Below are 16,063 nucleotides of genomic sequence, written 5' to 3'. Positions count from 1 at the left end.
AGAATTGCAATAAACTGGAAAAATAGTTCCTTATGTGTGACTATCTCTTCCTATAAATTGAGATTATCACATTCTTTTCCCTTAGATTCAAATTTAAGGTTCAAGTATGGTGTTCGACTAAAGTTTCATAAATAGCAGTGTATGTATATTCATTAATATTTTTGCTCAAAAGGTAAACTATGAAGAAATGTATCAATTGTATCATACTAAATTGCACTTTCAGTATACCGGTAATTATAAAGATCTCTCTCTCTCTCTCTTCTTCTTCCTTCTAAAGAATTTTTCTTTCATATTCGAATTTGGCAATGCCGAGCGTATACATAATAATACTTAATATTAATAAGGAGAAATTGATACCGATCGGTGTAATTAGTTACTACGTACGAGTGAAATGAAGCCATGAAGATAATAAGGAAGTGAGTAAATAAATACTTTCGGAAAGTGGATTAGTGGGATTAAATTATACCTAAGAAATTAGCGTAAATATTTAAATGTTTTGTTACGAGGAACATTTCAATTAATATTAATGAGAGTTTTCGAGTGCTTCGATGATATGCATAAAATATTAGTTTTAAAGGAAGGAATATTCACGAATGTTCTCCTCAAAGAGTAATTCACAACGTAAGACATGAAGAAAATAAAAGAATTTTCAATAAGCCATTCTGAACTCCTCTCTTAGGGCACCAGTGAGATAGACGCGAACCGGATCGATAGGATTTACTGAAATGATGCAGTCATCCAAACTTGGTTGAGCCCAAAAAATGTATGGTGAGATATAATGCCTACAATTACTTTAATTCATTTTTTGTCGTTTTAAAATATCTCTTCCCAATTAAAAATTATAAAAATAATTTTAATAAAATGCAGAAATAAAAATTAAATTTGCCTTTGATTATTTGTTAAAAGTAATGCCAGTATATTCTGAAATTTAATTAGGTAGTTATAATGTCATATTAAGATTCAAATAATTAAGCGACAACATAAAATGTAAACATAGGTACTTTATTTAAGATAAAATCAATAACAAATAACAGTGGATAATTCCCATTAGTACAAACACCAAGTACAGTAAAAATAATAAAAAAAATAGATAAATAAATAAATATGAAAATGTAATTTTCTTATACCGAGATTTTCAGTGCATAATATCCAGGATAAATCACTTCAGCAATACATTCATAAGGATCTACACAACATTCGGAAACAAAAATAACACTATTTTAACGTTTAGTGAAGATGTGAGTTGCTTAGCTAGATGCTTTGTGGTGAGAGCTGCCTTCTTCAGATTTGTGGTTGTGGACTTCCACCTTTTTCGCGTCGTGGATGGGGTGAATGGCGTGACCGGTTCTCTGCACGTGAGCGTGGAATCCGGTGTGTTTGTCAGCGTTGTACTGTATAGTGCGGGTAGTTCCGTCAGATTCCACCAATTTATAGTGACCTTCAACTTTATGGCCGTCTCTCTTCTCAGCCTGTTCCTTGTTGTCGTGAGTGTGTGGATCCTTCACTACGTACTTGAAGTCGTATTTCGGGTGTACCTATTAAAATTAATGCAAATAGATTAATAACCAAGCTGCTCTAAGTAACATAATTATTCTTTAGTAACGAAATATTTAGGTATCTTTAACACATCATAATATAGTACTACTTACGTGGTGTTCCTCATGATGAATTTCAGCCAGAGATACAGCAAAGACAGCGAAGAAGATAACAGCGATCTTTAAAAATAGAAAAAAAAAACTATTGAGTTGTTACGTGTTACAAGAAACAATAATAAATCTTGTAAAATTAATTGCTCATTAATGCTTGTCATCAGATATGTTAATTTAGTTGATTATGTCAATTTATTTTAAGATTTGTGTGAAGAGGTGAATGTTTTCTCTTCATATCGAAAAATATTATAAAACATTTCTAAACCTGAATAATTTCAAGGGAAAAATTGTTCCGGGGCCGGGTATCGATCCCGGGACCTCTGGTTGAACGTACCAGCGCTCTGCCAACTGAGCTACCCGGGAACTCCACCAAACACCGTCTCAACTTTTCCCTTTATATCCACACAACTCGAGTGGGCTGACGAAACGTCAGAGACCCACATCGAGTGCACACAAACTCTGTGTGACTTGGAATTGTGGTTTTCTGTTAACGTACACAGTGACGTATATATTATGCAAATCTAGTCTTTCAGGTAAAGCTGGTGCTCCTCCAGAATCGTTAGTTGTTTGCTCTGAGTCAGGTTACATCAACAGTGAATTATTTGTCGAATAGTCAAACATTTTATTTGCCACTCAAACCTGCCATAGAAAAATATTCTGCTTCTGTATGTCCACCTATACGACCCATTCCAAAAATTTAGAAGCTAGATTATCTCGGGAAAATGGTGTGCTCCTGTTTCAGCTTTCTCGTTATAATACTCATAGGCCAAGCCTTTAGATGTTTCTATGTTCAAACCATTTCAGACAGCTATATCATGAAGCAGTTCTTAGGTGGCTTCGAGATAATCGTGGAGGAAAGGTGACGCAATTTACAGTCTGAACTGCCTGGTGAAGCACATGGTAAATAAAAAACGCATTCAGGAAGTTTATATGTTAGGTAATTTATGCTCTATTTTTCAGTTTCATTTGAAGATGCGTTACTCTCTTACATTAATTTCAATAAACTTGTAATTTGTATTTATTACATTATTCATATTAAATACTGTTCAATATGTTCAATATTAAAAGCTTTCCTTCATCCTGCTCCCTGCAGATAAAGAGGTGCGATTTAAGAAACCGTAGGTGCTATTTAGGAAACTAGTTGCCTAAATGGCACCACTGATAAGTGTTTCGGAAATGTCATTCTAACTAAAAGATATTAAATGAAATTCAAGGATTCTTTTTTACATGAAAGGTAAATGTAAAGCAATGCAGAAAATAAAAGCTGTATTGTTCAATAAAAAGTATACATGCTAAAATGATGCGATATAGGCAACTTTACCCTATTCAAAATTTCCTAATGGAGCTCTTCATTTATTTTTAAATAGGGTTTCAGGGAAGATGCATAGCTATGAATAGTGATCTTTATTAATTCTTGTACTTCAGTGCCAATGCGAGTCATATTTTGAAACTGCTGTGCATCGAATGGAGTGGTTTGTAATTTTCTGTTTTTTTTTTTTTTTGACGTCCAGACCAGTGCAGTTTGAAATGTTGGCAAACAAAGAAACAAATGCTAAGGTAGTGATAAAAATAAACAAATTCTAGGGAAGCGATAAAATTAAACAAATTCTAGGGACGCGATAAAATTGTGCGATAAGCTGCTTTTAATTTCATGGAATTATTATTTGAGATATTAAAAAAAAGGTTTAATACAATTTTGCTCGTTTTTGCTTTTTGAGAAAAAAATTTTATATGAAAAATTTCATAGCGCACTTTGGGATAGCAATTTAATTAATTCCCAAGATGCTCAGTCAATTTAAGAGAGCAGTGTATTATGATAATAAATTATTGATAGAATTTCAGTTTTGTTCTTAAAATGTGCACAAAATTGATCGGAACAAATGTGACTTTTCGTTCTGCAAAGGAATTTTATAATGTAATATAATCTGACAACGCTGTAAAGTTTATTGCCTGTAGAAAAGTAGATACGCGAGTTTCTTAGCCTGAACAGATCGCGTGTGCGTTTGTGAGGAGGACAGAGGAGATAACGAGAAAAGTAGGCCTAAAAATTACAAACACAATTGCGTTTAAGGACAGCCAGGGAAATTTGATTTCCTGTATGTAAGTGTAGGCCTACCGATTACTACTTTAAAAATTAAAGTGGTAGGGAACTATTTCTTATTGTCAGGACAAATTACTTGCAGTATGACATACGTCATTTTTAAATAATTAAATGGATTTTTATAATGTAAAATAAATTTTTCTCATTGTCTGTGTTCACCGAATCTTTAGACATCATCCTGATAGTGCTGTATTTTCAAAATTGTCTCATAATCTCATTCTATTATCTAATATAATTTGAAATATACTAACATTCTATGTATTTTAGCTTAATTCTGCTACACACTTTATTTCAGTGTTTAATTAATAGTTCATAGTATTTTGTTTTTAGTTCGTAAATAACTCTAGTATACATGTAACTCTCATCTAAATCAAATTGTTGAATTCTTTGTAAGTTCATGCATATGTATATACACTTTTTGCTGGTTGAGTGGAAGAGAAGGCCTTACGGCCTTAACCCTGCCAGCTGAAATAAATCATTATTATTATTATTATTATTATTATTATTATTATTATTATTATTATATTTAATTAACATTAAATCGAAAAGTTTAAAATTATTATTTTTAATTTTATTCGCTTAACTTAAAGTGAGCTTATAGTATTGCTATGATTTTTTGTTGTGTTTTAAATGTTTTAAAATTTTGCTTTATAACGTGAAATTTGCGTCACTATTGTTTACGTTCTCTACAACATTCAATTGAAATGGGAGTGAGAAATATTTCTTAATTGTTTGAATTTAGTTTGTAATACATGTATCTTATTGTATGTGTTCTCTGAATGTTTCATTAAAATTAAGTTGTATAGTTTACTTTAAATTTCCAAATTATTCTGTTTAACGTGAAATGAGCATTGTTCATTCTCCTTTCTCTAACATAGTTTGAACACAAAATTAAACGGAATATCATCTATATATTTTCTTACGAGTTTAAAAACAATGCACATGACATTGACTTCTCACTTCTATATACAGGGACATCACTTTATTTTTACCAACATTTTTAACATTAACCTGGCTATACTCGGAAACACTGTTTCCCCATTCCATTACAGGAGTTTGATGTTACTAGTGCAATATGTAAACAAATCATTTTACTAGGTATAGGAGGAGAGAAAAGTAGTGTATCCATTTATGTTGTAGGGAAATACGATATTACGATTTTCAGTTCGATCATCACTTTTACGGAATTTATCAAAATACAGTAGAGTAGTAACATAAAAAAAACTCAACTTTTGAGGCGGCTATGTTCATTATGTAATGTCTACTTTATTTAGCATATTAATTATTGATGTTAACATACAATATAGAGAGTGCATTTAAATTGAGGGGGTCATAAGTAAAGGGCTGTAAGTGCACTTAAGTTACTTTTGAGAAAATGGGGTTTAAATATTTAAGCTTTCGTAAAATCGGTGAAATTTTTTTATTTAAATTTTAATGTGTGATGCGATTAAAATATCCCTTTGCCACTAAAATTTAGATACTTTTGCTTACACTGGATGCACTTAACTCATGTTATTACAAATATCACTAGCATTTCTTTGCTTCTAGCCACCTCAATTCAAAATAAGCTAATATGAATTTTTAAACAAGTTGCTGAAAATGGTTGCCGTTCATTACAATGCAGGCTTCAATTCAGTACGTATATTATTAAAAACATTTTGAAGCATATTCTCTGAAATTGAATTTATCGTTTCCTGAATATAATTTTTAGTACGATATTATTAATATAGGTTCTTTCTTCTATAGAAAACGCAATCATATTTATGAAACACACTATACACTGCAGTGTTTACTTCACTGCTTGAAGACTTCGAACGCAACAGCGGCCGTACGTTTGTGTGTCTGACGTGAGCAAGGACATTAGTGAAGGGGTGAGAGTGAAGTACATTCAGAAATGCAGGTACAATAAAAATGCAAGCAAAAATAAAATGATGTCCCTGTACAAAACAAGACAGGTGAGAGAGTTGTTCAGGACAATGCAACAACCTAAAGTGCATTCCCTAATGATTACAGTGTTGTACGATCGCACAATTAATATATTTTAAAATGCACGTTATTCTAGAGAAATACTGAAATCATAGCAAAATTGCTATTAGAATGTTTCTGTTGCTCTTTATTAAATCATCATTAATCAGAATACGCGACATTATTTCAGGTTCAACCTATACATACACTTATGTAATTTTATAGACATCTCAAACTTTGAATTCAATTTTGATTTGAGTCGCCTAGAATCAAACTGAAAATTAAGATATATGGAATTAAAGTATGTTACAGTGCAGAATTTTGCAGGAAACGTGTTAAACTGCTCGTCTGGAGTCAAACTGGAACTTACCTGCCTTATCTTTAGTAGTAAAATGACCGTTTGGAGTCTAACTTCAATAGTTTTTCTTCTTTTCTAATAATTCAGATTTTGGGATAAAGTGTAGTTTGATTCTAGGATATTATTTTATAATCCTTTTCACTCAATGCATATTATTACTATTTAATTGATCAAAGTATTTTACTGATATATTCTTAATGGGAAGACTAGTACTGAATTCGTGCATTATTTAGATATCCTTACTATCAGGAAGACTATTTATTTTCATAAAATGCAGGCAACTTGCCAACTTTTTCAGCATATGCACAAGTATGTGCAATCAAGAGCCGTAAGAAATATGTTATGTCATTATTGCAGGTTTTGTATTCATTCCATTTTCGATTTTTCTCCATTAATTTTATTGCGAATTCTATAAGATTGCACTACAGTATATTCATCAATATCAAGACATCTGGCTTCACCATGTCTTAAGTATATGCCTAGAACAAGATTTCTCGAGCGATCTTGAACTACAGACCAACAGGGAAAAGATCACTGGGTTGCCCTGCGAAGAGATAGCGGGAAAACTTTTGCTGCCCGGAACAGTCCTCCTAGGACTATCACCTGTCAGGAAGATGATGATGATGATGATGATGATTCTATAAGAAATGTAAATATGTATATATTTATATAATGTAAATAATTTACGAAAGGAATTACAACATTTCCTTTCTGATTAAATATAAACTAGTGGCTTGTGCAGCAAATGCTCCAAACTAAGTTCATTAGACGTTCAAATAAACATTTTTCAGATTTATTTTCAATGAAGAATACAAGACATTCTGAAAGTTATTTGCTTCCATAATAATGAAAGATACTTTCTCTCGAGCCAATACTGAACAGAACCACGCATATAAATATCTACACCATACCGCCATTAAATATATGAAAAAGACACAAACCCTCTTGATTAATAACTATAAAAATATTTGATTTTTAATAATATTATTATCTTACGTAAGTTTCATAGCTTTCAGTAACATATACTATATAGCCGCCATTCAATAAAATATAGAAATCAAAATCTAATTTAAGTTCTTCTCTACATCTACTTATATAACCCCAAAACGTTTCACTTTCATATCATCAATATAGCATTAATATGTATAATTAATGAAAAATAGTCACATCACGACATTAACTACAATAATATTTCATTTCTAATAGTAATAATGTTATCAAAACACCTCAAGGTCTGTAGTTTTTAATATCCAATACACAGCTGTACCCAGAAAATTACACACCACAGAATCGAACCTGTAAATTATTTTAAGTAAGTTAAGTTTTTAATAACCAATTTAATTTGAGCTCTAAATATGTCAGCATTCTTGCAGATCATGGCCTTCATGTAATATTGTTTACTGTAGTGTGTGTTTTGTTTTATTCTGAAATGCAACACGGTCGACTTGATGCTCGCTTCGCTTCTCCTGAATGCAATTAGCTAGTTCTCAAAACTGACGACAGATGGATTTTGGAAAGTAGGAAAATTATGTAGGAAAGTTGACATTTCACTGAAAACTACTATTTTTCCGAAACACATTGGTTTCCAAGCTTCAAAATGAGGGAACATTTATCAAAATCCGTTCAGCCGTTTTCCCGTAATTTTCATTACCAGTTCAAATTATATATATGATGTGTAGGCTTATTGTAAAAATGAAGTTCAGACACTGAAATACCAAAGTAAAAATCTGAGCATATTTTATTGTGAATCTAAATTAAATAACAAGTGGTTGAACAATCTCTCCATTCATGCTCCAAATAAGTAAAAATAAACTATCAATATATGGTGAAACAGGTTTATGACGCATAACATATATTAAAAATAATATCATTAGAAATAAATAAATACAACAATATTTGTTATCAATATGACTCTGCTATTCAATGCAGATGTGAATTGCTGTAGCTGGATGCTTTATGATGAGAACTGCCTTCTTCAGCTTTGTCGGTTTCCACCTTCTTCTCGTGATGGATGGGGTGAATGGCGTGACCTGCTCTGTGCACGTGAGCGTGGAATCCGGTGTGTTTGTCAGCGGTGTAGTGTACAGTACGGATAGTTCCGTCAGGTTCCACCAACATGTAGTGGCCCTCGACTTTGTGGCCATCTCGTTTCTCAGCCTGCTCCTTGATGTCATGAGTGTGAGGATCCTTTACTCCATACTCGAATTCATACCTTGGGTGTGCCTGTTAAAAATAGAACAGGAATTAAGTATTGCAGTTCCGACTAAAATAATCAATATCTCTGATTTGATAACGATGTTAAATGCATTATGGAGTGTACTTACGTGATGTTCTTCGTGATGATCATCAGCAAGGGAGAGAGAAAAGACAACCAGCAAGACGACAGCAATCTTTTTCAGAAAAAGAAATTTGCGTAAGTGCCGTAATAAAACATTAACGTAAAATTGACAGTTCTCTAATTTTTAAATTTCTTTTTTGATATCACTGCACTCCAGAATAAAAGAAAAAATAATAATTTATAAAGTTACTCGAGATATACTGAAGCATTCTTTTGTCAAAATAATGTATGCAAGGACAGAAGTCACTGAAAAATGTGGATCTGTTTGGATGCCAGCAATAAAATTTGGCTACATATAACAGTTGTTAACTCTGGTTTAAAGTTAATGTGTGTCAATAGGAAAAAAATTATTTTGTACTGTATAATTCAGTTATGAATTGACAATTTTTGATAACTGTAGAGAAATAAACTCTCAAAAATTAAATTATTATCTGATACAGTACAGCCTATGCTTAAAGGGAGAATCATTATAATCGAATTACGAACAATTATGGGACTTTTGAAGGCATTCCGAAAGAACTGTTTAATTCGAAATTCATTGGAAATAAGGCTGAAACTTACATTCTTGGTAGCCATGGTAGCTGTAAGGAACAGTTATCTCCAATGTGTGGATTATAATATGCTTGCCTTTATATATCAGAACCTAAATATACTTTGCGATATGAAATCTGGTCACCCTTGAGGAACTTAAGTAATGTATTGTCTTCACTTTGCTTGTAGGAATGACGTTACGGGCTTCCGGAGATAATAACATACAGCATTGCGTATTACATATTTATGATTTTAAAAATCCTTTACATAAAATATTTGTACCATTCTTTGTAATAGATGCACGAGTAATATTGCATATTAGTACTTTCTGTAGTAGTATTTTTTTTAGCAAGAAACTTATTTTTGTCGAAATAGATGCCATTTAGTACACTATAGGCTAGACGATGTTGTGAGGTTTTCAATGTAGGAATAAAATAAAACAAAGATGAAATATTGAGAAAAATAATTAAAGAAGGCAAAACAAACAAATAAAGCAAGTAAGCTATCAAAGCGAAGACGAAGAAATAAAAAATGAACCAAGAACAAACAATAAACAAAAATGTAAACTACGAAGAAGAAAATGATTAAAATTTGGATAAGCAGGGGAACAATTGAACTGAAAAAATAAGGCAATAAAGAAACAAGTAAACAAAAAATAAAGGAGCAAACGTGCAGAGAAAAAAATACAATTAAAATCAATATACGTCAATGCTAAAACTGATATGATTTTAAGATACGAGAACTTTAGCTAAATCTAAAATCTTTCTAGTATTTATTTTATTATGTTTGATCCTTTCTTCCAATGGCGCTACCACGTTTGATGTGAAACGTATATGTTCGAGCTACAAGAGACAATAATTGTAACGTTTCGGCATGAAATGTTTATACTGACGTCATTCTTGGTATCATGAAAATGAACGCCTCAAGGTCTTCATGTTTTGTGGTTTTTCACGAGATCCGCAATAGATATTGTTAATTGTAATTTTATTGTTCATATTATTGTTGTAGTCCCCTGGTAGAGGGGCAGAAAAGGCCTGACGGCCTTATCTTTACCAGGTTAAATAGATAAATACTAATACTAATACTAGATATAAAAGGAAATTTTGTGGTCCCTTTAAGCAGTGATCGCTAAAAGATGTGTCGCGAACATGCCCCTGTCTCCACTCAAGCGTAACCATGGCACCCTCTGTTTACAGCCTTTACTTCGATATAAGTAAAGACATTTATTTATCAGCAGCGGACGTACACATTAATGTTACAAGTGTGCAGGTTATTATGTTTCGATATGTTTTCCAAAACGGAAAATTTTAAATGAAGTATAAAGGAACAATGTACGTTGTCATTATTCTTCTTCATATAAAGACTACCACGCCCTTACCTGTAAATTGAATATTTCATTAATAAACGAACAATAAAAAGTATCGGCTTCTATGTCTTAATCGGGGTAAAAAACTTCGATGTTTTCTTTCGACGTATGCAGTGTAATTTGAATAATTCATTAATAATAAAGTATCGGCTTCTATGTCTTAATCGGGGTAAAATACTTCGACGTTTTTTTAAGTATTCAGTGTAATTTACAATTTCGTGACCAGCCTGGTACGTTTTTATAATTTCAAATATCTGCTGATGTAAAGTACACGTTCTTTTTAGGTAAATAAGAAAATATGTTTTATTTTATTAATAGTACAAAAATAATGAATAGGAGGATAAAACTTAACCCGGAAAAAAGTATGTGAAGTTAATAAGTAGAAGAATATTACATTGATTTTGTTTTTTGGTCACAGTCCGTCTCTGCACCGTCATTCACTACATTACCTGAGGAGATACCCACTCCACCTCTCTCCCTGCGATAGTGGTGTGCGGGTTGCATTTCTATTACGCCACAATTTCGTGGTGTTTGGCAACCATTGCTTTTAAGCGTGAGTTCGAATTTCAATTGGACTGATTATCAGGTTGTGTTTTCTCGAGGATACAACACAAATGTCAGAAAAACCCATAGTGAATTTTCGTACACATTTTATTGAATACCATGTCCTTATCGAAGTTCGATAACCTCCTAGTTAAAACAGCGTTATTTGGAGATATCTAATTATTATCACCAGACACATGAAACGTCCCCTAAAACCAGTGAGTTGCCACTCAGATCATGTCTACGAAGATATCTTCGAAGTAAATCGGTATACCTCTATTGTACTCTAGGAAGAATGTAGACAGAATATACAGTTGTAGGTTTTTCTCAATCAACGTATTGGCAGGCGTTCTTGGCGATAGATTAAGGGCCATACGTGCTACCACAGAGATTAATTGGGGTTCGTTATCAAGACTTTCTTATTAACGTATTGCCTACCTTGCTGGAGTATGTGCCATGTCAGCAAAGTCTACAGATGTGGTTAATGAATGATGGCACACCAGCACACTTTTTTCCGAAATGAGCGTGAACACCTGACGCTGACATTTCAGGACCGTTGGATTGATCGGGGAGGCACGACACCTTGACCTGTTCGTTTCCAAAACCTAAATCCCCTAAACTTTTGGTTATCAAGAACAAAAAGTTCAATTTCAAAGAGTGCGTGATTCCTTACGCCGAAGGGCAGAGGAATGCATTGCCATGAATGGACGCCACATTGAGCACCTGCTATGAACAAGTGTTCAGATCTCAGAAAGTATGTGTTGTAGAACTCAGGTTTATTAGACGTTACTTTCTTGTTTTGATGCATACTAGCACCTCCTAAAGTATTGGATACTTTTTTAACAGCCTACATATCCATGCGATTTAGGATCTCATCATAAAACGATCCTCGGTTGAGACTAACGCGATGACTTAATTGATGTATCACCTGAAGTTTATGTGGATGAAAATATAAGTCCCATGACCAAATGGGGTGGAATCATGAGGTTATAAATTAATCTTAAATTCAAGGAGAGTACAGTGAGATGAATTGAAATCATTACGTGTAACTTTTGAGCACTAAGAAACGGCAAAGGTGATTCAAGCAAGTCTATATTGGTTACCAGGCAAAGAATCATTGTCTAACATCAGTTGGAAGTTATGCTTAAATTAAATTAATAAAATTATGTGAATATTTGTATGAATATGATGGCGCACAAAATATTTCACACTCTGTTATTTCTTACAATATTCTATTTGTTCCGCAGATTTCCTTCAATCAATCAATCAATCAATCATGTTTATTTTTAAAAATTACAATAGTGTAATTGCAGACAATGGTCAATAAAACAAACATTAAAATTCCATGTTCATATGGCTGTCAAAAAATTCATTAGTATGATAAAAAGGATTATCTAAAAGCCATTCTTTAAACAACTTTAAATCTAAATAAGCTAACAGAGTGGGAATTCTTAGGCAATCTATTAAACATATCCAATGAAATAACATTGAACCATTTCTTGGTCTTTGTCAACCTGACCGTAGGAAGTGTATGAATGAATATTAATATAATGACTTGAGATACATTTCTCACCCTGATATTACTGTAAACTCTTAATATCTTGCAATTTTAGACCCACTACTGGTATAAATTTAATTAATATAAATATTTAATAGCGTTACGTAATCATAAGCATTAACGTCCGCATCCGAAGTATGCGACGTGGTCAATCGTTTAAAACGAAGACAACGTACTGTATTAAACCTCTCAAGGGTGACCACGTCTCATACTACACATTCTTTTCTTTTCCATACCAGTATATATAAGGACAGTGGAATCAATAGCAATCACAAGACGACAAGGACTCAGGATTTAACTATAATATTCACCATGGCAACTTCGAAAGTAAGTTGTAACAAATTATCTATTACTAATAATAAATATGTAGCCGAAATTTTTCTGGTAATTTTCGATTTTCCAAAAATAATCGGTCCTAACATATAAAATTAATCGCCCTGAAGCGGAAAATCGCTTTTTTGAAATTTTTGTTTGTATGTCTGTCTGTCTGCTTGTCAGGATGTTTGTTACCTTTTCACGTGATAATGGCTGAGCCGATTTATATGAAAAATGGAATATAAATTTAATTCGTTGTAACTTAGAATTTAGGCTCTATGGCATTCAAAATATTTTATTTAAAAGGGGTTTATAAGGGGGCTTGAATTAAATAAAAAGAAATATCTCCCTTATTATTAATTTTCATGAAAAATATTAAATAACGAAAGGTTATTTAAAATAATTTCCGATAAGTTTTATTCCATGCCAAATTTTGATAGGACTGATATTTAATGAGACAAATGATTTTCAAAATTACAATAACAACGCCATCTAAGGCGGTGTAATGAAATAAAACACAAATGACTTCGTCTATAAAGGGCCTTGGACAACAATAATCGAAAGCTATGAAACGCAGCCTACAGAGAACGTTTCTGTGTTTGTATGAAGTAATATCGGAAGCTAAATTAACCGATTTGTATAATTAATTATTAATTCACCATTGGAAAGTGTAGTTTCTCTAGATGGACATAATGCTATAATGTTATTACAGTAACTTCTGAGTAAATCGAGGACAGGTAAGATTAAAATAGCTTTTTATGCACAGAAAACTTGATAAGCATTCGTTTCCTGTATTTCCTAAAATAATTTTTAAGACCAAATGAGTGGTCTCTGGATCAAAATGATCGCACTTTAATTTTTTAATACAATTTAAATTAAGTAACATAATAAACGATTTATCCTTCTATAAAACACGAATGTTCCCTGGATCAAATGTCCTATTTTAATTATGTAATTACTTTATATTTATTTCTAACGGGTGCAGCGGAGCGCACGGATACGGCTAGTACACAAATATACAAATAGTTCAGATTTAATGTGACAGGTAGCATGCAAATTCTGATACATTGCAATATTTATATTTCAATATCGATTCTGTTGTGTAAATTCATGTCCATATTTTGTATTCGAAACAATGGTAAATTCTATTCTATTTCAATAGTTTTAAGTACTTATTAATAAATAATTTATTTTACGTAATAGAAATTTTAAAATACAATAATATTGAAGGTTAAATATTGTTATACACTAAAATACTTCTATATAATTATATAGGGGAGAGCTGGGTAGTGTCGGACATCGGGTAATATCGGACAGTGAAGTTTCTTTCATCTACCACCAGATGGTAATAGCAGTCTTCTGATGTCGCATACAGAAACGTAACCATGTCACTTAGGTACTACAGTCTGGTGGTAGATGAAAGAAACATCACTGTCCGATATTACCCGATGTCCGATACTACTCAACTCTCCCCTACTAGTTATTAATTTAAATGCGTATTAAATTTCACATATTACATAGAAATAGAGCTGTAACAGAACTAGATAAAAGGCATTTTTATTTCTCTGATAATGAATAATGATAATATAGTGACTTGTTTCAAAGGACAGTGATAAAGTATACTAGATAGATGGATTTATTGAACAATATTATACATACAGATGATATATATTATCAGAATTTTCTCTTAAATCTAATGCACGTGTCTTCTGACAATACGTTCTGTGTAAAACAAGTCCTGCTTTGTAGGTTTCACCCACCTCACCTATGATTAGATCCAACCACTCTCCAAAAGAACACACAGATTAAAATGAAAATGGCACATTATATATTATACCATAACCTAAAACAGGCATCAAAGTGTATAATTGAGTATTACCATTATCCCTTCGTCAGTTTGCATCACAAACTTCAACAGCTGAAGTTCTAATCTGTCTCACCTTTAAGAGGAACAATCTAGTCTTTGAAGTGTACTAAATGAATATGTTAAAAGCTGTAGATAACAATTTTAAAGTTACCAAAAATTCCAATTAATATTTTAAATTACGAGTACATTTAACATTTTAATCATTGACTAAATTCTGTATTGAAATGTACCGACTTTCTGTAGCTAGTTGTTTCTTAAATCTGATCAGCTTTAAACATATTTTATATAAATTATGTCTGGAAAAGTAGTAAATATACCTAATAATATATGTCTACATTTAATTAGAGGTAAAAAAATATAAAAAAAATCATTTTACGATACAATTTCAGAAGTTAAATACATTAGGTTACACAAAATGTTATACAGTTAATAATAATTTTTTACATTTCCAAAAGATTGCTGTTGTTTGCCTGATGGTCTTCGCTCTAACCCTTGCTGATAATGATCACGAAGAACATCACCACGTAAGTAAACTTATGCATAAAGTTAATAAAATAATTCTTAAGTCAGAACAGATCAATGGAAGTGAGTAAATTGGAACTGCTATAGTTGTAAGTAATGTTATTAGCCTATTTATTTCAAAACAGGCACATCCAAAATATGAGTTCAAGTACGGAGTGAAGGACCCACATACTCACGACATCAAGGAACAGGCTGAGAAACGAGATGGCCACAAAGTCGAGGGCCACTACATGTTGGTTGAACCTGATGGAACTATCCGTACTGTACACTACAACGCTGACAAACACACCGGATTCCACGCTCACGTGCACAGAGCAGGTCACACCATTCATCCAATCCATCACGAGAAGAAGGTGGAAGTCCACAACCACAAATCTGAAGAAGGCAGCTCTCACCACAAGGCATCCAGCTACAGCAACTCACATCTGCATTGAACATTGAAATCGCGCTAACATAGAAAGTTCCATAGCAGGTCACAAATTGTAGTAAACGTGCTGTTGATATTGTTTTCCTCCATGTCATGATCCACATATCTGAATCCCACATGTCACGTTCATTTTTAATCTAAAATCACGTTCATCTTATTTATTCTTTCTTTCGAGAAGATGTCTCTACTTCTTGTTACTGGTTTTTGTGAAAAAATAAAACATATTTATATTTTATGCCTGTGTTTTAATTAACAGAACCTCACATACAACGTAGACTATACGCTTTTAACGAGTCTAATGAGTCGTGAAATTTTAATAACAGCCGTTGCATTCTCTCTGTTATTATAATTCTAAGGAATCATTTAACGTACTTTGAGAATGTTATTCAGACACAATGGACGTAACATTACAATAGTCCAAAGATATTAAAATGAGAATGAAATGAATGAAAAGAGAGAAAATTAGCACCACAACCACTTCTTCCATGAATATATTTCCTTTCCATTTATGTACAGATGTACA

At 32.4% G+C, this 16,063-nt stretch overlaps 1 protein-coding gene across 1 annotated transcript; it reads left to right on the top strand.

Annotated features, from left to right (window-relative positions):
* The first annotated feature begins 12,686 nt into the window (after positions 1-12,686).
* On the top strand, positions 12,687-15,735 carry LOC138716201 (cuticle protein 19-like). Its single transcript, XM_069849037.1, has 3 exons — positions 12,687-12,736; positions 15,047-15,115; positions 15,239-15,735. Exons 1-3 carry the CDS (start codon positions 12,722-12,724, stop codon positions 15,545-15,547), a joined length of 393 nt encoding a protein of 130 aa, XP_069705138.1. The 5' UTR covers positions 12,687-12,721; the 3' UTR covers positions 15,548-15,735.
* Positions 15,736-16,063: the final 328 nt, after the last annotated feature.

This window comes from Periplaneta americana, chromosome 16, assembly GCF_040183065.1.
Source record: "Periplaneta americana isolate PAMFEO1 chromosome 16, P.americana_PAMFEO1_priV1, whole genome shotgun sequence".
NCBI lineage: Eukaryota > Metazoa > Arthropoda > Insecta > Blattodea > Blattidae > Periplaneta > Periplaneta americana.
This window is presented reverse-complemented; position numbering and strand designations above follow the sequence as displayed.